General features: G+C 40.8%; 1 protein-coding gene across 3 annotated transcripts in view; it reads left to right on the top strand.

The window, feature by feature from the left end:
• Nucleotides 1–22,885, top strand: part of tbck (TBC1 domain containing kinase) — a 72,244-nt gene that overhangs the window by 8,197 nt on the left and 41,162 nt on the right. For all 3 annotated transcript variants that reach the window (XM_078166255.1, XM_033625388.2, XM_033625387.2), the window contains exons 11-22: nucleotides 496–634; nucleotides 735–834; nucleotides 1,840–1,889; nucleotides 2,016–2,145; nucleotides 4,152–4,250; nucleotides 4,321–4,383; nucleotides 4,495–4,621; nucleotides 4,881–4,931; nucleotides 5,040–5,123; nucleotides 6,477–6,562; nucleotides 9,106–9,142; nucleotides 14,615–14,776. In XM_078166255.1, coding sequence (XP_078022381.1) covers nucleotides 496–634; nucleotides 735–834; nucleotides 1,840–1,889; nucleotides 2,016–2,145; nucleotides 4,152–4,250; nucleotides 4,321–4,383; nucleotides 4,495–4,621; nucleotides 4,881–4,931; nucleotides 5,040–5,123; nucleotides 6,477–6,562; nucleotides 9,106–9,142; nucleotides 14,615–14,776 — 1,128 coding nt within the window. The remainder of the gene's footprint in view (nucleotides 1–495; nucleotides 635–734; nucleotides 835–1,839; nucleotides 1,890–2,015; nucleotides 2,146–4,151; nucleotides 4,251–4,320; nucleotides 4,384–4,494; nucleotides 4,622–4,880; nucleotides 4,932–5,039; nucleotides 5,124–6,476; nucleotides 6,563–9,105; nucleotides 9,143–14,614; nucleotides 14,777–22,885) is intronic.

Genomic DNA, 22,885 nt, shown 5'->3' with positions numbered 1-22,885 from the left:
ATATAATACTTTATTCCATCCTAACCACACCATGTAAAGCCCACCAGAAAATAAACAGGGCTAAATACAAAATTACACCATTTAAGACACATTGGGGACTTCTTTGTGGATAGGAATACATTTTTCAGTTTAAAAACATTATTGCTCCTCTGTCTCACATTCGCTCCTGTGGTTAATTCCAAAAACCCAGTGCCCAGTAACTCCACAAAGACAAGAGCTCCACATTGCACATCATGTTGACAGCACAAGATGGACTGTTTCCTGTGGGCTCTTTAATTTTGGAAGAGACTTTCTTAGATTTACTGTGTTTGTTTTAACTGTTGTCAGCCAGACGAAGCCTTTGTCCAAACGAGATTCCAATGCCATATGAGTAAACACGTCTCAATGTCAGAATGCTATTAAAATTGTTAAAATAGTAATCATTTGGCTGTGTGCTGCAGTGCCAACTGGGCCTACTGGGAGGGGTTCACTGATTTATGTGTGTGTGTGTTCCAGACGATGATGACGACTACCTGTCGGAGCGGGCCATAGATGAGGTGTACCATCTGTGGTGCCTGGCGGGGGGAGACCTGGAGAAGGAGCTGACCAACAAGGAGATCATACTGTCCAAACCTCCAATCTGCACACTGCCAAAGTACATCACACGCACACACATGCACAGATGAAGGCATTTGCTATCTTTAGGTGATATTCAGACTCAATAAATGTCTCCCTCTTTCTCTGTTTTTCTTTAGTTTTGTCTTGGAAGACGGGGAGTCATTTGGCCAGGGAAGAGATCGGAGTTTCTTGCTTGACGACACAACAGTGACGCTGTCTCTGTGCCAACTCAGAAATGTAAGACAACAAACCTGTCAACAGACTCGTACAGTATTGTGTAAATGAATGTGTTGTGCAGTGGGTTAGGGTTTGAGGGTGCTTTTTACAAATGTGTTTCCAGTTTTAAAACTAGTTATCAAATCTAAATACTCACAATGCCCCTTACTGAGGTTGTTTACCACCATTTGTTGTTGTCGTTCTGCCCCTAGATTAATAACTGGGAATGGCTTTAAACACAGAGTTGTTTATTATATGAGAAAGTAGGGTGGCAGTCATTGGCAGTAAGATGAGAACAGCGCTGCATACTATTTATTTACAAAGCACACCTTGGCAAACCACCTGAGTATCTCACATGTATTTTAACTGAGACACTATTTGGTCCTTAAAAATCATCATATTAATACTGAGACCGGGAAACTGGCTGGTGAATAATATGCACCACACAAGTGGAACAATCTGCAGAAGCTTGTAAAATTAGACAACTAATCCCTTTTAATCAATTTAAATCCCCTTTGACTGACTTACAGCAGTGTGAATGCATGTGTTCTCTCTGCATTGATGTCGTCCTTGTCCTGTTTCTTGTATCATTTGCGACACATACTTACTTGTTACTTTCGTATGCTTCTATTGTTTAATATGCGCTGCAATCAGGGTGTCCTTGTAAAAAAGAGCTTCCTTTCAATGGTCTTCCCTGTTTAAATAAAGGGTATAATGATAATAATAAACAAAGGGAAGAAAACATTTCAACAACATTGCTCTCATTAACCTTTATATTGTTTGTATTGATAAGTGCTCGTTTATTGCACCAGCTGACAGCTGTTCCAGAAACAATGCATCACTTTATTATTTTATTTTGTCTAATGTGCCCCTGCTTTTGAATGCTGTTGAACTGTGTTGGTGACAAACACACTTGGGTAATAGTGGGTGTTTAATTAATGTTGTAAGTTGTTTCAAAATGAACAGAGTTTAAATGAATTGTGAATCTTTGTCGTGTGTTTTGAAGCTTCTCTCCTCCTTTTTCAGAGGCTGAAGGATGTCGCAGGAGAAGCCTATTACCCTCTACTGGAAGACGAGTAAGCAATCTCCATCCTGAACTCGCTGTGTTCGCCCTCTCTTCCCCTGTCACTATTTTTCACATCAACCCATCATTTATTGTGGCTCGGGTAATGTCATATTCCCTTTACTTCTCCCTCCTTCAGACAGTCAAGTTTGCCCCAGTCTAACAGCAGCAATGAGCTGTCGGCCACCGTCACGCTCCCACTCATCATCCGCGAGAGAGACACCGAGTACCAACTCATCCGCATCATCCTCTTTGACAGGCTGCTCAAGGTCTGGGCTCCTTACAAATTCATATATACACACATGCACACACGTATAAGGAGCAGTGTGTAGGATTTAAGGGAATCCATTGGCAGAAATGTAATATAATATTCACAACTATGGTTTTAGTGTCTAATCACCTTAAACCAAGAATTGTTGTGTTTTTGTTAGCTTAAAATGAGTCCACCATGTTGTACCACCATGTTTCTACAGAAGCCCAGAACAGACAAACCAAACACTGGCTCGAGAGAGGGCCATTTATGTTTTTACGTTAAGTAAAGGTTATTCAGTTGGTTGCAATCTGCAACTTTGCCGCTAGATGTCGCTAAATCCCAAACACTAGTCCCTTAAATTGCACATGCACTCAGGGGTGAATTTACAAAGAAATGACTGTGATGGCTGGCAGCACCATGAATTGACCCTTTGCTAAGCCCCGCCCCTTTGTGATGGTCTCTCAAGCTTTCGGAGCCACCATGGAACCTATACTGTTACTAACTGCACTACCTGAGGGAATATCAAATTTCGGGAGAAATAAAAAAGCAATTTCAAAGAGAAGCAGACAAAAGGGTTTACAATATGCATTTGAAAGATAAGGACAGTAAGTCAAACTCACTCAGCAGCAAAAACAGGTTAAAAAGGTGAAGACAGTTAGAAGCTGAAACCTGCAGATCACAGTGTAAGTGAAACACCTCATCACCTGACGATCGAGACAGAGGACAGGGAATATAAGGGGAAACTTTGCCAATTTTCAACCAGCTATGTGTCATCCCACAGTGTGCAGATGAACAGTGTTTGGCTTTCCCCCATGCCACCAGCGGACTGGCAGGAAGCTTCACGGGAAGCCAAAAATCGTTCATTTGCACACATGAAGATGACACACAGCTGGTTGAATATCAGCAAAAAAATGTTTCTCTTTACTATTTTCTATAAAGCAAGGTAGGTCTATATTTAGTGTAATAATTATTAAAAAGCAAAAGCAACATTTGTGTATATATATATATATTCAGTAGGCTATACCTTTAGAAGCTAGCTAGCTAGCTAACCCTACACTTTCAGGGTTTGATTTTGGATTTGAAACTGGAAAGAAACCTCTCCCAGTAACGAGTATCATTTTTACACGTGCATCGGGCACAACATTTAGCTTAAAATCCACAAAACCAGTGTGAAAATGCAGAAATCTGAAACAATTGTGTGAGAGTCTATGGAGCACAGCTGTGTAGTTTTTAGACCCTTGTCGTAGCTGGCCAATGCTGTGCTACAATTGGCAAGTCTGTGTTTGAGGGTTGGAAATTAGTGAAGGCTAAAGTGCATACTGTATCACTTGCAACTGCTATCAGTCCTGGTCTGATTCACAAATATATTGTGCTAATGATATCACAGCTCATCCACACACCCATAGAGTTTTGCAGCTGAGTGCAATTTGCCCCTTTTTTGGCCTGATTAAAACTGTCCATGTGGTAAAAATAAATGTTGCTTTGCACCAAGACGACACTATGAAGAACAATGGCAGAGAAAAAAGAAAAACTAAAGATTTTCATCACGACACCCCTTTTAAATGTACTTCACTTAATACCAACTCTCTGAGGAAGCTAATAGCTGTAGCTGTTGCCACTGATCTTTGTGAAGTGGACTGTTTTAAAAGTGAGGTTCATCACATAGAAAGGGGCTATTTTGCACAGAATGTATGAACATTACTCACTTTAAATATGCACAAATAGCACAGGAGCACTGAGAGGCTGTTTGCCTGGCAGCCCACATGCTTTGAGAATTCCATGGTTTCTTTTTGTCTTATTTGTGTAGGTTTAGCAGACACAAAAGCCACTCAATTCTTTTGTGAATCAGAATGAACATGGGATGCTGCACACATAAGCCTGTCCTCCCAATTATAAATATGTCAGAGCCTGGTGATTGTTTCAACTGCAATATGATGATGATATTTGTAACAATTATTATTTAAACAGGTTATTGTTAAATTGAATCTGGGTATTATATTGTGTTAAATGTTTTGTCTTCAGGCCTATCCTTACAAGAAGAACCTCGTATGGAAAGAGGCCAGAGTGGATATTCCGCCTCTTGTTCGAGGCCTGGCGTGGGCAGCACTGCTGGGCATTGAGGTACAACAGAAAGTTTAGTTTTGTGTTGAAATTTAACATTACACTTATCTTTATTTATTCATGTTAACAGGGAGACATTCAAGCCAAGTATGAGAGCATAGACAAGGATACTCCCATACCAACTGACAGACAGGTGACTTGTTTGTTTAAAACTAGACAGAAGTAAAATATTGAGTTACTTTGAAGTTTTGAAATTGATTTAATATATATTTTTTGTTGGTTGTGTTTTTGTGCATGCTTACAGATTGAGGTTGACATCCCACGCTGCCACCAGTACGATGAGCTGCTGTCATCTCCTCAGGGCCACATCAAGTTCAGGCGTGTGCTGAAAGCCTGGGTGGTCTCCCACCCCGACCTGGTCTACTGGCAGGGTCAGACACTCCTCTGTCAATTTCTTTTCCTGTCTCACTGGGTGTTTCTTTTATGTTTTGCCAGCCCCTTTTTTGCTTTTCTGTTTTTTCCCCTCTTTCCTCCATTTGCACTATTCCTTATTGTACTACACATGACTGGACACTAGATGGTGCTCACGTCACACCCTGTAAACTGCCCTCCTTACCATCAGTTACAACTGTGTGACTCTAAAGCAAATTTGTATTATACCCGCTTTTGATTTTCCTTTAATCATCCCAGGTTTGGATTCACTTTGTGCCCCGTTCCTCTACTTGAATTTCAATAATGAAGGTAAGACTTCATATTCTAATAGCATACTGCTGTCACTGATGAGTGTTTTTATTTCTGCCTTTTTTAAGTTTTTGGCTTCCTTTCATTCTTATCTCCTCCTCTTCACAGCCCTGGCTTATGCCTGCATGTCTGCCTTCATCCCCAAGTACCTGTACAACTTTTTTCTGAAGGACAACTCTCATGTCATTCAAGGTGAGATATACTAGAATGAGTTAAATGCAGCATTGTGATCTCAAAGCTTATTTTTTGTCCTGATTCTAATATAAATTACACACTCTGCTTCATTTTTCTATCTTCCTTGCTTCATCCTTCCAGTGTTTTTGTTTTTTTTTAAGCTAATGCAGTCAGCTGCCACTGCAGGTTAAGTAATAAGTATTAAACATGGCCAGAGCATTCAGCTAAGTTCAAAAACAAATTATCATTGGCTGGCACCGAGCATCAGGCCGTCAGCTCAATGTTGATTAAATTTTGGCTCCATGTTGTTCCTAAGCTGTGAAAACTAATTTCAGTTTGTCTTAATGGAGTTTGCAGCTGAGCCACATCATTTAGAGATAGGGAAACAAATGAAACCGCAAAAGCCTGCAGAGAAATGTCACAAGCAATTCCTATGTGACTGATAAACAGCTACACCACACACCTCTTGAACTCTGTGGGGAATGTGGCTATTATCCGTCCTTTCCACTGCTTGATGCCCTGGAGAGCTGGCTAATGTTTATCTGTCTGGTCGGAGCTCCTCTGTTGATTTACAGTGTGAAGAATGGCGGTGGCGCAGCATTACAATATTTCCATTTGACATGTGCTCAAGTTAGTTTCCAAGGTTGCGCCGTGGATCAGCAGTCCACCTGAAACATGTGGGCTTTCTGTCTCTCATTGAAAAACATTGAAGACAAAAACTGTCACATTTCCACTCTTCCCCACTGTCTGTTTGTTTTAAGCAACAAATAGTTTACAAAAGAAGTTTCTGAACTGTAAGATCTCATTGCTTGATGGCAGATTTCTTAAATACAGTCAATTATAAGGTAATTTTGAGCATGTTTATGGCTTGTGTGATACCTCCTGTGTTCTTACTACTGACTGTAAAACAGGGACACTCAACTTGCTTTGCCCTTTATAAACAAACATTAATAATACTTATCAGATTAAATGAACAAACAAGGCAAATCCCATGCAACAGCCCCACACAAGTCAGGTGTACACAGGGGCGTTTCTTAAGATTTAAGGACCTGGATCCTCCCCTGGCACTTTTCTTTTCATAAACAAGCTTTATTTTGATGCCTGTTACGCACGCTGGCACCTTATCTGCATTTGAAGCACAAAATAATTCCCTGTATGAGTCATTTTTGAAAATTGTGAATCAGAAAATGGTTGGCAGGCCAGCAGGCAGCCTGTGAAGGGCCAGATTTGGCCCACGGGCTGCAAGTTGAGTATCACTGCAGTAAAGTCTTGTTCGATTGAGTGCACTTCCTTTCAGCCTCTCAGCTTTTTAGCACACAAGCTACACAATAGATTATGTACAGACCTCTCGCCCTTTTGCCTGTGTTCCAGAGTACTTGACCGTCTTCTCCCAAATGATTGCCTTCCATGACCCAGAGCTAAGCAACCATCTAAATGAGATTGGCTTCATCCCAGACGTAAGTCACCAGGAGTGCAAGTGTCCTGACACACTGACGACACTAGTGGAGGACGCACTAGGACAGCAACACTGTCTCCTAAGTTTACCTTTAATGGAAAGTCAAAGATAGCGAGAAATTATTCTGGTTTTCTTGTCCGCATCAGGGCCGAAGGAAATGACCGTCCGTAGATCACCGTGTATATCTTGTCATTGTCAGTGACATTTTTTGTTCCACATCCTCCTTTCCAGAATTTGTGGCGAGGGTCAGCATCTCCCTATAGTCCACTGGTGATGATTTATACAGCAGCTAATGTCTGCCAGGCACACTTAATGATAGTCCTCTCTGCCAGGCTTACCTTATTTCTCTTACTCTGTGCCACCTCTTGCTGCCCTTCGCTTTCCCTCTTTATAGCCCTGCTCAGACAGTGACAAGGTTAAAGTCTCCACCGTCTCTCTGGGGGTTCAGTTAGCGCACTGATGAATGTGTGTCACCTGTGGACCGCCCCCTGGGACATTACCCGATGAAAAGTGGGGTCTTTATCATGGAGGAGTCAGGGATTAAAGCCTCCTCCTCCTCCTCCTCCTCCTCGCAGTTTCTGATGCTGCAGCTCCTTTTCTAAAGTGATGCGAGTGAAGCACAAAAACTGTGCTTGTTGACTGTCTGTCTGTAGGATTTAGAGAGGTGTGTTGGCAGAAATGCAATGTGATATAATAAGTATGTATTCTTTAGTGTATAATCACCTGGAAATAAGAATTGTGTTTTTGTTACCTTAGAATGAGCTATTTATATCTACATAGGGAGCAGGTCCTTGTCCACAGTGTCCGCCATGTTGCATTGCCATGTTTCCACAGTAGCCCAGAACGGACAAACCAAACACTGGCTCTATATACAGTAGGGCCCTTTTGGTGTCAGCCACTATAGTCAGCAGCCTCTCTGAGACAAGCGGCATTGGAAAAACATTGATTTTTTTAACATACAACTGCTTGTATGGCGAACACCTAACTAGATGCTGGGGTGGAGGAGGATTCGGGGATGATTCAGCACCTGTTAAAAACCTCCTGGGCAATGAACAGTGAAGGAATCCTAACTGGGAGTTCAGGCTTGGCACAAGGGAGAGGTTTCAGCTGGTTGCAATCGACAATCCTCAATGCTAGATGCCACTAAATCCTACACACTGCCCCTTTACAGTGTGTGGGGAAAAAGAAAATTAGGAAAGGTACTTTGGCTTGTTGCACGAATGTTAGCTGTAGTTGTTGGTGTTTTGTTTTGTTTTTTACCAAAGCCTCACCTTGAACAGATGTCCCATTGTGATTCTTTTAATATCTCGCTCATCCGTTTTTCAGACTTGGCTCTTCAAAGGGAAGCATGCTGTTATGATGCTGACTCGACACGTACTGCATGTACAGCACCACCAGCATTGACTCATCTTTCAAAGGCTACTTTGTGCTGTGCGGCTGTTTTCATTGTTAGGCCAGGATGATATTGGAACAAGCTTTGTTGATACAGCTTTCATGCTTGATGTCAATCCCAGCAATTAGACTTTACACACCATAAATCCCCTTTTTCCTCGGTGAACTTCAGAGGACAGCGAACTATTGTTTTACTGAGGCAATAAATCCATCGGCCCTAAAACACCAAATGTCACTGCAGTATGAAACGGATTTGATTTCCCATATATGCATACCGAAACGTGGCGAACTAAATACAGTTTGTCTTGTGCAAGCACGCAGAAACCACAAGTAATCTTTGGAAATGTGGTGGTGTTCAAGGATTGTGCTTCTGTAATGCCTGAAGCCAAAGAGTCAGATTGCATGTGGCCAGCGGTTTGATTCAGGCCATTCTCAATTTGGCCACATCTGCTCTCCCGGGTCTGCCATTTACACCTGCACTAAACCAATCTGGCTGGATTCACAGTCCTGCCTCAGAAACCGTCGAAATTGAGGCTGAGACTCGGTGCAGCGGCTCTCTCTCTTGGTCATCACTCCTGGGCAGAGAGGGGGGTCTACTGTCACCAGCTCCTACGCAATTAGCTATCAATTAACTGTCCAAGATAAGCTCCAGTCTTCCTGCACACTCTGCTCCAGACCTCTCGCGTCTGAATATAACAGAGCCTGAGCAACGGCGGCCAGCAATTGGCAGGTGCTATAACAGGTGGTTAATGGTGGCGTGCGTGTGTGCATGCGCTGTCTTTAATTTCAATTTTATGCATTTCCTCCAGGGAAGAAAGTGTGGAATGGAGAGAGTGAAGTAGGGGAGAAAAGAAGGATGGATGACAAGATTTGTATAATGAGATTCATTGTTAGCTTTCCCCCCATTGACTAATACCCAAACTCAGCAGTTTCCTCTTTATTGCCGTTTCTGTTTCTCAGAAGCCGTAGAGATGTGCAGCCATGTGTGCTGCATTTCTTAAAGGAAATCTCTCTAGTGGGAAAGCAGTTCATTTATTTCATTTGAGCTCTTAGCAATTTGTTTCGACATACTGAATATTGCATACAAATGAATGCTACATTATCTCATAAATGTGCTCATATCTTGTGTCTTTTTTTTTCTCTACCACGCAGCTTTATGCTATTCCATGGTTCCTGACTATGTTTACACGTAAGTAGCTTTTCTTTGCACTCACACTGTGGATATGATGTGGCACTGAGCATAATCCAAAACTTTCAGGGGGGTATTTTTGAGTCTGCTTCAATTAGAGAATCAATGAAAGGGCCTGAAAAGGTCAGTGGGTCTAGTTTGGACCAGTTTTGTAGGTTTTTGTATTTTTTCTCTCTGTGTGACCTTTATTCCAGCTGCTAATTAATTCCAGTTCTGAAGGGAGAGGACTCGACCGCTCAGTCCAACAACTGCCTCAGATTTTCAGCAGCTCATCTTTTATTTATGTGTATTTTGTATTTATCTGGACACATTTTAAAATCAGCTTGCAGCAATGTTTCTCCGCCCTGTGGGGGAAAGCTTACAAGTGCCAGCCACAGACATCACAAATATTTTGACAGAAAATTTCAACTCAGTGTCCACTTACTAGCATTGTGGAGCTTTCAACTGCATCTTACAGTCTGTATCAGTGGATAGAGTTTCCTCAGTCGTCATTAATGATCTATAACAGGATACATGACTGATTCATGTTTTGAATTCAGTTGATTTAAAGCCAGTAGTGGAAAGTAACTAATCACATTTGATTATGTTCTGTACTTGGAAACAATGTTGAAGCACTTGGTTCAAAAATTAAAAATTTTTTGCTTCTTCATACTTCTACTCTTCTACAGTTCCATGCATAGCTTGAGTTACTTTTCAGGGATGTTACATAAAAAACATTTTTATAGTTAAAACTATCCAAAGCTACTGTTTATAAAGCAAAAATAGCTATTAAATGTTATTGCATCAGTAATATTAATCCAATTATGACATGGGTCATTCTTAAAGGGATAGTTTGCTGATTTGCAACCAGCTTTGTATCATCATAATGTGGGTAATATATGTGAAAAAAACTGTGGTAAACTTCCCCCCACCTTACCTCTCCCTACTCAAATCACATCATCCAACAGATTTTAGCTGGCTTTAGGGTTGTTGCTCAAACTACGGATTGTACTGCATGCATTTCCGTATGCCCACCACCACAGACAAAAAGAGTATAGACGCTCAAACTCAGATCAAACTGTAAAACTAGGCAGCGCTGATCAAATAAAAACCAAGATTCTGCCACTGTATTGCCTATTTCTCACCTAAAATGTCTTCAGAAGCATATTTTAGTGTACTGTGTGGGACTAATACAGAATTTTGTGAACAGGAAGTGAGGGTTATACTGTTACAGTACCTGTATTGTACATTGAACAGTGGCTGTAAATACTGAGATCAAATGATAAAACTAGGCAGTACTGCTCAAATATATAAGATCAGATAAGATAAGATACACCTTTATTGATCCCACAATTGAGAAATTCTAGTGTTACAGCAGTCAAGGGGAAAGAGTCAGATTTAAGATTTCAAAATTTAAAAACTTAAAAACCTAGGCATGCAAAAAAAGTAAAAAAAAATACAAGAAACAGCAATAAACAATAATAATAATAATAATAATAATAATAATAATAATAATAATGAGCAGTGGATTAAAGTGAGCATATTTAGTGCAATGTTATTGTATGTATGTGCATATTAACCAAGATCTGTTACTGCATTGCCCATTTCTCACATCAGATGTTTTCAAAAACATATTTTAGCTCACTGTTTTACTGTAATTCAAGATTGTTTGTTACCAGCCGGCCGCCATATTGTTTCCTGTGTCAAAACGGACCAGCTCGCATAACGTCTCCCTCACCAGGAGCGTTTTTTGTTCTGATGTGGTGCTGTGCATTCTGGTAGTTGTAGATTTTCTACCTTTTGAGCAAAAGCAAATGCCACAGCCCTTTTTTTTTTGTTTTCTGTGATCTTTTCACACCAAATTCAAAACTATTTGCGTCTTTCTGCTGCACTGACAGCTTAGTTTTATGAAAAGACCATCTTTCCAGAAGTGAAATACTTCTTTAAGTATATTAATAAATATCTCTTCCACTACTGTTTAAAAGTAACATGCTAATAAGTATATTTTTTAAATCAAATAAGGTGAAGTAACTACCCTGTAATGTAACTCACCTGTGATTTTTATCTTGCCGATCGTTGGTGTGTTACACTGTTTCAAGAGATGTTTTTTTCCCATGATCCCAGATGCCACCCAGAAATGGATGGAGGCCATTATACTGTGCTTTTTAAAAGGCAAAGGTCTTTTGCATGCAGACACATGTCTGTACCGAGTGTCACGTCTCTGTGACTCTGTGACTAAACAGTGGGGCAGAACTGAGCTGTAGACTTTACAGGCTTATTATAGCGCTCCCTGTGGGCCAGTCTGCACCATTTTCTGCATCGAAGTAGTGACTCACACGACTGTTAATGCACCAAGATAGAAAAATAACACCAAATAAGAACCAATAACAAACAGCCTGGGATATATTTTATGGAATGCAGCTAATAAGCCATTGTGGGTGTTGGGATGGTTCTTATTATCACACAGCAATTTCAAGAATATTGATTACATTGTCATGATTTTACAGTCAGCTGAAAATGTGCAATTAATGTACTCTAACCTACAGTTCGTGAGAAGACTTTTGAGGGAACATTTGGAAGGGAAAAATACAGCACGTCTAGATCCATGGATAGGGTGTGGCAGACAAAATCAATTCCAGACTCTATTTCAGGATGGTAAAAATAAAAAGGCTGTAATAAATATGGATTTAATACATTATAAAAATACATCAACACTTACCGGCCAGCTTGCCTTCCTCAGGAGAACCTTGAGGAGGGTGTGATGTATTTTTAGAAGTTATTGTGCCCATATTTAGTAAAAACGTCTTCATTTTTACAGACTCGAGTGCCCTAAATTGTAGTTTTGTGTCTTTTCCCTCCATTATATAGCTTCAAGAGCGCCTGTGAGTGTAGAGGTCATCATAAACACCTCTGCAGCTATTTTTTTCCTACGATTTTAAAAGTTTTGAGCTAGTCACTATGAGAAGATATATTCATATGTGCACTGCTGGGGTTGTACAAAATAAGCAGAAAGCACCTTTCTCATAGATTCCATTACAATAGCCCTGCAGTGTCTGCTGCCTGTTGTGAAGCTTGTAATGTTCAGCATCTGTTGAGGCCCTGTTTACACGTATACAGACATTTTCCAGAAATCAACAACAAGCGCTTGCAGGTGTTAGCTGTCTTCAGCAGCTTTGTCTCGTCATAAAGGTAGTAGTGTTCAGACTAACTTTTTTTTACCCTTTTAAAAACACCTACACAAACACCGCTGTTGATTCCTGTTCAATGTAAGGATGACAGAGCTCACTCAAACATACGAGTGATGCTCTGGACATGCAAACGTTTCCTTCCAATCCTCATTGATAGCAATCCCACTCTGGAAGGTGTCCCACCATCTGCTGGTTTGACCAAGCCAGATCAAAAACGTCGTTGCTGGCGGACTTAAAACCGCAGACACTGAGGTGGAGCAAACACATTGGGCAGAGCAGATGCTTCTGTTCGTCTGTGAAATGGTACAGCAAGTTTAAGTGTAAAGTAGTAAATAGACCAAGCAGTGCTAGCAAATCGTAGCAAACCGGTAGTCCGCCATTATTGTTTCTAGTGTATACTCATGACACAAAGCAACAATGGGCATGTACGGATTGAGGAGATGATGTCATTGTTTCCCAAACTCTCCGTTTTACACTTCCACACTGATAAACAGTAACCAGAGTTTTTGGAAAGCTGCACCTTAGAAGACATCTTATGTTTGTAGACGAGAGGCCAGAACATAAAGGAAAATATCTGTTTACGTGCAGACTGGGCCATACGAGCTTGTATTGTGAGAGTGTTGATTCAATTAGGGAGATTTTTAAGAGTGTAGCTTTTGATGTGAATGTTGACCGCATTATACTGTATGGTGTTTATATTGTTTAGTCATCCCCCAGTGTGCACAGAGAGTAAAATAAAATAGTTTCATCAAGTTAGCATTAGTTTAGGTGTCACTCATTACACTTGTGAATTACACTTGCAGTGCCTGCAGTTATGTGATTTTTCTATTTTAGATGTTGATGGTGTCTTCATGTCTGAGATGTTGCTAACCCAAGACTGGGAAATGGGGAGATATAATAGATTCTAGCAATAACTGCAGGTTTCCTCACCTAATAGTGTAAATCTGTTGATTCTAATTAGCATCATGTATGAGTGTTTTCACCTTCTGTGCTGCAGGAGAGGTACATGAAGTGTTTTTTTTTTTGGCTGGTTCTGAGCGTGCAGTTTGTCAGCTGATGCCAGCATTACGCTTTTATCTTTCTGCACGGCACAGCGGGGGCTCAGAAATACGAGCATAATAGCTGGGGTCACAGATCATTGTTACAAATTAAATAACTTGCAATTAACCTCTGTGTCTCTTAGGTACAGTTCCATCATACAGTGAAAGTGTTTGAATAGCTTTTTGCCTTCTTGATATAATTTAAGATAGTTGCATTAGGACTCTGCCAGCCCACCCACTCATTAAGACACAACACAACCTGTGATTTACATTAATTGTAGCCGATTTGATCTTGATCAGCCCTTTGCAGTGCAGATATTTCATTCTTTAGTTAAACACACGCACACTCGCACACACAAAGACCTCTCCCAGGGTGGAGAGAGTGTGAGGTGTGACCCTTTTACCCCCTTATCCTCCCCCTGAGGCAGTGTGTGAGTCCAGTATTCAGGAGGTGTGCCCCTCTGACTGCTAATGTCCCCAATCCAATATGAGGCAAGGTTGGAGGGTCATCTTCAATTCACACAGAGAGACACAAACACACACTCAGGCACACTGCCTGTCACTCACATGCACTGAGTCTGCCCAGCTGACTGCTAATGTGACGCGGACCCTCCGAGGCATTTTCTCACAACTCCTGTCCTCTCGGCCTCACCACAGTCACACTCCAAACACACGCACACACATCAACTGCCCAGCATCCACCTTAACAAACTGCAGGATGATAGAAACCGGTGGACAGTATTGGTTCTCATGCATAAATCTCAACAGGAAGGAAACATTACATTTTCCAATACTGAAAGTAATATGACTGAAATAATAACTGCAGTGGGACGCATTATCAGGATGTGGTTTTAGTTGGCTCGAAATAACCTGTGCAGGTTCCTTGCTCTAAAGCTCCTCAGCCCCCTGATGTTCTTCCTGTCATTTTTCCACAACAACACCCACCTAAAAACATTTTCCCAGCTGCCTCCCCCACATCAAATATCCCTCCAGGCAACCTTGCCAATGCACAATATTGCTTAGTGAGCTTCCCATTTTAAAGCCATAGAGCCATGTTAAGTAAAAGGGCTATGCACATGCAAATCACACTCATTATGTACAAACTGATTCCCCATTTCTCACTGTGCGCGTGTTGCATGCTATTGTCCCGCCTGCAGGATCCTATTGTGCACCCCTCGAGGGATTTGTCTTATCAGGCGCTCTTGTATTCAGTCATTTTGTCAAATCTCCCCTTTGTTGTGTTTATTTCTGCACCCGTCATACAGATGTGTTCCCGCTGCACAAGATCTTCCACCTGTGGGACACGCTGCTGCTGGGTAACTCCTCTTTCCCGTTCTGTATTGGCGTGGCCATATTGCAGCAGCTCAGGGACCGTCTCCTGGCCAACGGCTTCAATGAGTGCATCCTGCTCTTTTCTGACCTGCCAGGTGAGAATATGAGCGGGTATTGTCCTCTCTTTGTCCTTCTTTCTTTCTGATTTCTTTTCTGCATGCATTAAGCTGTTGTATCTTTGCAGCTATGTGAAGTGAACAAACACCAAAATACCTTCTTCTACCTTTCCTGAACCTGCCTCAAAAGTTGTCCATCTGTATGAGCAACTGGCATTTGCAGGAGGCTGCTTTCTCTTTCCTCAGAGTACTAATGTGTGCTGATGTGTCTTGAGTTAATGATATCCTCAAAGCATGCGGCTCTGCTCTCCTACAGACACACTCCCTCCTTGATGCGCTCTAGGCGTGTCACGTTCTACTCTGCATCTGTCGAACAGTCAACCGCTGCACCCTGGGAATTGTCTGCCAAATCACAACCTCTATGTTTCTGCAGCATTGCCATCACTTCTAATCTCCGTTCAGAGCTTTATGTCTATCTTACGTCTGTGTAGACTTTTTTAGCCACTAAAGTTAAAAGGTTCTTCAATGATATCAGACATGAACCAAGGAAACTAAGTGGCACTTTTTCAGCTCTGGACCACAAAAGCAGGATTACTCGTACAAGAAAGGAAGATATACACAAATAGATAAAGCCAGGGGTTAACATGGGGATGATAGCGAGCAGGCCGTCTGAAGAATCTGCATGTGTGGTGCTGAAACACACAGAGTTTTTGTTCAGAATGGCACTAGTACAGGGAGAAGGTGAATAGGAATAGTATTTCAGCATAAGGAACATCAAATGCGATGCACCTGCATTTGCTTATTGGGTTTTTTCTCCACGCTCTTTAAAAATAATGACGCACATTGCAAATTACAGTCTTTTAACCTCTCATTACGCCACCTAAGTGAAATGTCACTGTAGTGCGGGAATGAGGTGTGTGTGTGGGTGTTGGGTTAGCACATATTGAAATATAGTCTTTTAACTCAGCAATGTGGCTGTTAATCCCAGCAGGTTTCAGTGCATTGCAGACGAGAGGACTAATTCTGCCTTCTTTCTCAAATAAGACACAGACGGAGGGCCGTCAAATCAAAGAGGAATTCAATGGGTTGATTCTAATCATACAAGCTTGATGGAAATGCATACTTGTTAGCTTTGCTCTGTGGGTGACACATATTTGTTGAGGACTTTTAACAGACTGACCCCAAGTCTGAGGGGTTTTCAACGTTGAATAAGCAGATACTGACACATTGCCCCGGGGATTTTGATGATTTGTTGAGTGTATATGCCACACAGAGTGAAGACTCCTAACAGTGTCTCATGTGCCCTCTTTACTGCTCCTTTTCAGTTGCACAAAGAGATTACTTCAGCAGAGTATCGTTGACATAAAATCCGAGAGCGGCATTCATAATGTATGTCTTCAGAATGTACCTCTCGCCTCGGGGATAGCTCAAACAATTTCCTTTAAAACTCTATTTCCAAATGCTGCCTCTTTTTTGAGCTGAAAGGCAGAATGACATTGGGGTTTTAAAACCAATAGAGACAGGGACGATTTGTCCAAGAGGCATGCTGGAGCACTCTGTAAACTAAGGCCAGCAGCCTCCCCTTCTGCCTAAATTCAGCGATGCCATACTTCACTGTGTTTTACTGTCCAAGAGATTCATGTGATTGAAGCGGACGGGGGAAGGAGAGCCAGTTCTCCTTATAAAGGTAAAATATGTTGGCCTAGAGCTGCAGTCAGCTTCTTTGGCAAGATTTCTTGGGAGTGGCTATCGCTGCCAGCTCGTTTCTGTATATCACTTCCAGCCTTATTATCGCAGCCTGTGTATACCTGGGTAGTTACAGCGTAGTGTCTGGCACTCTCCGTGAACTATATTAGGAATGAATTCTGGGCTGTAGACTGATCTCAAACAGTTTACTTAAGATCCCAGCCATGTTCTAGTCCACAAGATGGTATTATATCACTTGTTACAGACTGCTAAATCCACTCAAGTACCAAACAGTTCAGCACAATATTTATCACCCATATTAAATGACAGTAGAAGTCTTACTACTGTGGCCTTATTGGCCTGGAATGTGCAGGCTTTGTTTTGTCAGCCGCGCTTGTGGAAGGGCTCTAGAGATGGCAGCGTCAGTGTCTGCACAGACTCTAACTTTGATGGTTTTCTGAGTTTCCTTGTAGTGCCGCCATCATCTGTAGGTTTGTTCAGTTTATGTACAAACCCTCCAGCCTAAAAGTAAGTAACTAAAGCTTTATTTATTTGGCCCTTTTTTAAAACACACAATTACAAAGTGCTTCACACACAATAAAATATAAACCAATAAATGAATCAAGTAAAAAGTAATTACAATATAAAACACGGCACAATGAGAGACAGATCAAATTAAAACAAGATCCATAAAAAGGCTTGCCTGTAAAGGTGAGATTTATTTGCCACTCAAAACAGTCCAAAGATTCAGCAAAACTTCCAGAGGGTTGGTGCTACAACAGGCAATGCATGATCACGTTTTGCTTTACAGTTGGAAGAAATGGGGCTGAGGCGTAGGATCATACTGGTCGAGAAGTAGAATAAGTAATGAAGAGAACAGAGGTATAACTGGGGGCAAGGTCATATAGTGCCTGGTATCTAATTAATGGGATCTTTAAGTTTATTCCGAATTTTGTTGGAAGGCAATGGTGGGATGCAAATGGGAGTGTAATGTGTGACTGATGGCTATTTGTAGTTAATAGCCTGGCAGCTACATTTTGAACAAACCATAAATGATTAGAGCAGCTTGACTGAGGCACGTGCAGAGGGAATAGCAATAATCTGGATGAGAGAAAATTAAAGTGTTCATTAATAGTTCAAGATTCATAGAAGGCAGGACACAATTGCCAGAAAAAAATGTTGGCATTGCATGTCTCTGCAAACCACCGATACGTCACAGTTGCACGTAATTATGTGGTGGATACTGTATGTTAAAACTTTACATTTCAACAACACTGTGGTTAATGTGTGGTTAGTTTTAGGCACAAAAAACACGTTGCCATAAAATATGGGTTTATTGGGGCACAATTGCAGCAGGAAAGGCAGCAATGTCTCATATATTAAAAAAAAATATAATAAAACAACCACTTTTTGTGGCTCTATCCTAACTGGACTGCTAAAACTACTCATATTTGGGGGCTAAAGAGCCACTGGAAAAACAGCCACGGGTCACTAAAAAAGCATCCACACTTGGGATTGAAAAGCTACTGGAAGAACAGCGATGACTCACCAAAAAACAACCTGCCTTGTTATTTTTTTGGTCTCGAACAGTGGTCAGCAGGTGTCTCGCCTAGGTGACAGGCCATCCCCATCCTCTTCACCTCCTGATGACAATTCGGCTAATATATCATGTCACTTTAAGTGTTGATATGATATGTATGAAACGTGCAAATACAGGGCCAACATTTACCTCTGGCAACTGGACAGAAAAGAGGACTAGACGAGCTTTGTAATATCGTCATCAAAGTGGCAAACTTATCGGGATCAATTAAAAGAATTCCTCTTTCATCAGGGTTTAAGTTGAGGACATTAAAAGATATCCAATCTTTGGTGGCAGCTAAGCATTCATGGAGGGAGGGCAATTGATTCAGGTTGCTGGGTTTGGCAGAGAAATAGATCTGTGAAACATCGACATAACAGCGTTGTGACATGTCTTGAAAGCGGCTAAACAAATGACACAGAGGAAACGTGAAATAATAAGAGCAGTGGTCCGAGGAATGACCCCTGAGGGACTCCACACAGCAGGGGAGCTGAGGACGATATGATTGTTGATACAAACATAGAAATATCTGTTTGTCAGATAAGAATGAAACCACTTTAGAGCTCTGTCAGAAACGCCAACCTTGTTATGTGACCTACCGAGTAAATGGCATGATCGATTGAATCAAAGAGAGTAGTTAAAACAAGTACGATAAGAAAGGAATATTCACCTTTGTGTACGGAAGAGTGTCGTTGGTCACTCTTAGTAATGCAGTCTCAGTACTGTGAACCTCAACCAGCTTCAGGAGCTGGTCTGTAACACATTTTTCAAGGATTCTATATAAAAAGCATACTGTAGCTTGGAGACTGGCCTATAATTCTCTAACTGGGCTGGTGTTACATAAGTAGTTATATAAGTTTTCTAATAGTCCTTGTCAACCTTTGTTGGAAGCAATGTTTTTGGAGGTCAGTCTGTATGTGCTCTGCCTCAACAAATTCATGTGGTTATCAGTACACACAACCACACACACGCACACAAATACACACAGACTGTGAGTTATGGTAGATATCTTGTGATTTGTGGCCCGCACCTGCTCCTTCCTGCCATCAGGCGTGCAGAATTGATGTCCTCATACGAGTGAGGCTCACATTCATTTGTTTCAGAGCAGACTGCACATGCTCCACATGCTTGTAACTACAGAAACTGCAAGTGTGAGGCCATAAAAACACACCTCGATGCTGGCTGGACGTTATAAAAGAAGAGAAGTAGACTCAGTCTAGCTCTTGTAGCACACGAGGATGGAAAAATCAAAGAGGCTATAGCTGATTTTAAAGAGAAAGAATTACATATTTCATTCGAAAAACGTGCACACTGCATTTATATCAGAAATAGTTGCCATTTTAAACTGAATTGTCATGTAGTTATGTGACTACCTAGGCCTGCTTCTGCAGGAGCACATCATCTCCCACTTTGTACCAGTCATGTCTCATTCACACCATCACTGACATTTCTGTTAATTTTAGCCTGTGCATGATGAAAGCCTGTATTTAGTGGTGATTACTGTGTCAGTGCTAAAAAAAGTAAAGGAACATGCATTATACATTTTGACTTAATCTAAGGTTCAGAGATGTGGATGAACTTTACAAGAGGCATAAGTAGGTCTGACATTTAGTTGTGAAATAAAAAATCTAGTCTGCTCTCTTTCCCTTCCTGTCTGCAACTGTCGGAATAAAAGTTAACGGTCAAGATAACGTTACAGGACAGTGGCTCTTAAATGATTCAGACACACTCCTCTCTTTCCCTCCTTCTAGGCAGTAAATAGGGCCACTGACAATAATTCTCAGTGACAAGCCTATTACACATAACGCCGTGAAGTCTATAGTTGCCAATATTCCAAACGAAGTGGAGAGGTACAGATTTAAGAGAAGTGATACTGACTATAAGGTCACACTCCACCACAGGTTCCCCAAGCTTTCAGTGTATATACTGTTACTCATTAGGTTGTTATGAGGAAAATAGAATTGTGTAATAGTGTTGTAATGAGTATTACAATATCATATTACTTGTGAGAAACAGCTATTAAAACATACTCGTCTGCCTTTCTGCTGCCCTTTGTATACTGCTAAAATACAAATTAATTGTTGAATTAAAAGAATAAAAAAATTAATTATTATTTCCAAAAATCCTTCATTAAACAAATTAAATATTGAACTAAACACAAAAGGCACCAATAAAAAAACTCCCAGGGCATCAAAATAATAACTTAAAAACAATTTCTCTGAAGCAGTTCCTCTCTTGCATTCACACTTGTGTCTGCACTCACCTTGTCGCACTTTCTTCCTTCAACCATACAGAGTAGTACGACATTACTAGAATCTAATAGACCTCACTCAAATGCGTGCAGATTCTGACTGATCAGACAACGCCTAATGGCGAGGGCTTGCTCTGATTGTCCAGAGAGCTCACAGCATGGTGCAAATCAGACAAAATAGGACCTACAGACAGAATGTAATTGAATATGTCATTACTGTATTTAAAGTGCGATATCACAGTCTTAGGTGATTTGTTTAATGTGCAAGCTGACATAGAAATGTTAATTAAAAACAGTATATTGTGCAGCCCTACTCATCATCCTTCAAACAACCTTCTCTTGACAAGTATTTCACTCAACGTCATCTAGACTCTCTGAACTGTCACCAAAGACTAAAATACTGCAGATCTATTTTCAATACAGTTTTGTGAATGATATCAAGCTCAGTATATCAGAGTGTGAAATAAAATTGAATGTGAAACAGGTAAGACCGGTGCTGCAACATTTTGCCTTGGAGCCAGCAATACATCTCAGCTCGCCATTTGTTGGCAATTAATCTCATTTTGTGATTCCCATTTGCTTAGTCTCGTAGCCTCGGGTAATCTATAACTTTCTCTTGTTTGGAGACTTCATTGATTCACAATGGACCACAGAGGCTCTCCGGCTGACAGAAACCGTGTGTTTACTGATGATGCAGCGGCATTTGCCTTCACGGGACATTAGCATCTGTCTCAATGAGCAGAGCCAGGCACAGAACCGATGAGCTCTAGTTATAGACGTTTAGTTCTGAGAAAAACAACCGCGAGATGCTGAAAGTGCTCGAGGCAATGCTGCACACAGGGACACCTTGAAAACACTCGCAGAAAGTAAAGTAGAACATTGATGTTGAAGGTTTGGTGTTGAGGGTGCATGACAAATTTGGCATGGCATATTTGCATTTACATTTGGGATTTTTACAGATTGTTTGTGCTGGAGCATTTAAAATTAGGTGTACAAATAAAATAATTCTATTATATGCAAAAAACATCAAGGAGGACTGGGGACTTCCCATAGTGTCCTCCTGACAATATTTGCCAGGGGCAGAATTTATCATTAAGTGTCTCAATTGGGCTCAGAATTTAACTATGTCTACAAATACTCAGACCCCAGAGCACCTTATTTGTGAGTTCTCTACACTTTATTCAGCACAAGTTCTCATGTGAGGATGACTGACACTGAGTGTTTCATAACATTCAGAACCATAAAATTCAATTAATAATGTTTTTCTGAGTGTCTCTGGTGTGCATTTGGCATATTCAGAAGACTGCCAGGCTGCTCTGTTTACAGTTTCATTTATAAAAACCAAAAGGATAAAAATGACACAGATTTCATTTTGAACGGATTTCAATCTAATGCTGCATCTTACGTTTTATCCAGTAAGTCTGTTCATTTTTTATTTACTGTACAAATTTTGTATACAATGTCCTTTGATTTGTGAACATGCCTTGGAGACAATAATAATTTAGACAATACTGTGGCACAGCCGTCGGTCTTTTGTCTTGTTTCTGTTGCATCTGTGTGTCATGTGCAGCCGGTTCATTGGCCACAACATCAAAGATCAGGATGTGCTTAACCAAAAAGTTTGAAAATAGCAACCACTGTTGTGGCTTCCCAAAGCATTTTCTTAATTTTAATTCTAAGTTTAGATTTCATGAACTTGTTCCCTGTGTAAATATGTTGGACATTGATTGATCTCCTTGAAGTAAGAGCAGTGCTAATAAAGACACAATAATGGCATACCTTAAAGCCTCGCAAACCCAAACCCATCTAAGTTCCATTAAAATAAAATTCTTTGAATGCTAGCTCATGGCTATTAAAGGAACACTTCCCCCACAAAATAATCACGTGTAGATCAGTAACTCACCTCGACTTGCTGTGAATTTGTGAAGAAAAATTAGTTTTTCTCACATGACTCAACCATAAACAGAGAACCCAAAAAGGCAACCTTCTTTATGAATTGAAGTAAATAGGGGCCACGTTTAACAACAGCATAAATCCATCAAAATGTCTGTTGACAAACTCTCACACATTTCCTGCAGTATAATACACTGAAATGTGAAGATTTAATCCATGTCAGAAAAAGCAGTCTAAGGCCGAATTTAAACTTCTGCGTTGATTCGACGCCGTACCTACGGCATAGGCTATACATCGATGTCAGGCTATGCTGTAGCCTATTTTTGTAAGCTGAAACCATTTCCCTCAGTGGAAACAAAGCTTTTATTTACTTTAATTTCACAGATAGGAAACAATAAATTGTGTAGATAATAAAGCCTTCACAAAAATACCATTTTAAGTCTTGTGTGTGATTCAGGCTAGGCTAATTTATACAATGTAAAATGCCATAGTCTGGCACTAATAATGTTATTTGGGTTTGGCAGAGAAATAGATCTGTGAATCATCGACATAACAGTGTTGTGACATGTCTTGAAAGTGGTTGAATAAATGACCCAGAGGAAGCATGTGCAATAATAAGGGGAGTGGTCCAAGGACTGACCCCTGAGGGGACTCCACACAGCAGTGGAGCTGAGGACGACATTATTGTTTATACAAACATCGAAAGATCTATTTTTAAGATAAAGCTTGTCTAGTCCTT

The sequence above is a fragment of the Epinephelus lanceolatus genome, chromosome 3, assembly GCF_041903045.1.
Source record: "Epinephelus lanceolatus isolate andai-2023 chromosome 3, ASM4190304v1, whole genome shotgun sequence".
Taxonomy (NCBI): Eukaryota; Metazoa; Chordata; class Actinopteri; order Perciformes; family Serranidae; genus Epinephelus; species Epinephelus lanceolatus.
The sequence above is the reverse complement of the archived record's forward strand: the minus strand, read 5'-3'. Positions and strand labels throughout refer to the sequence as shown.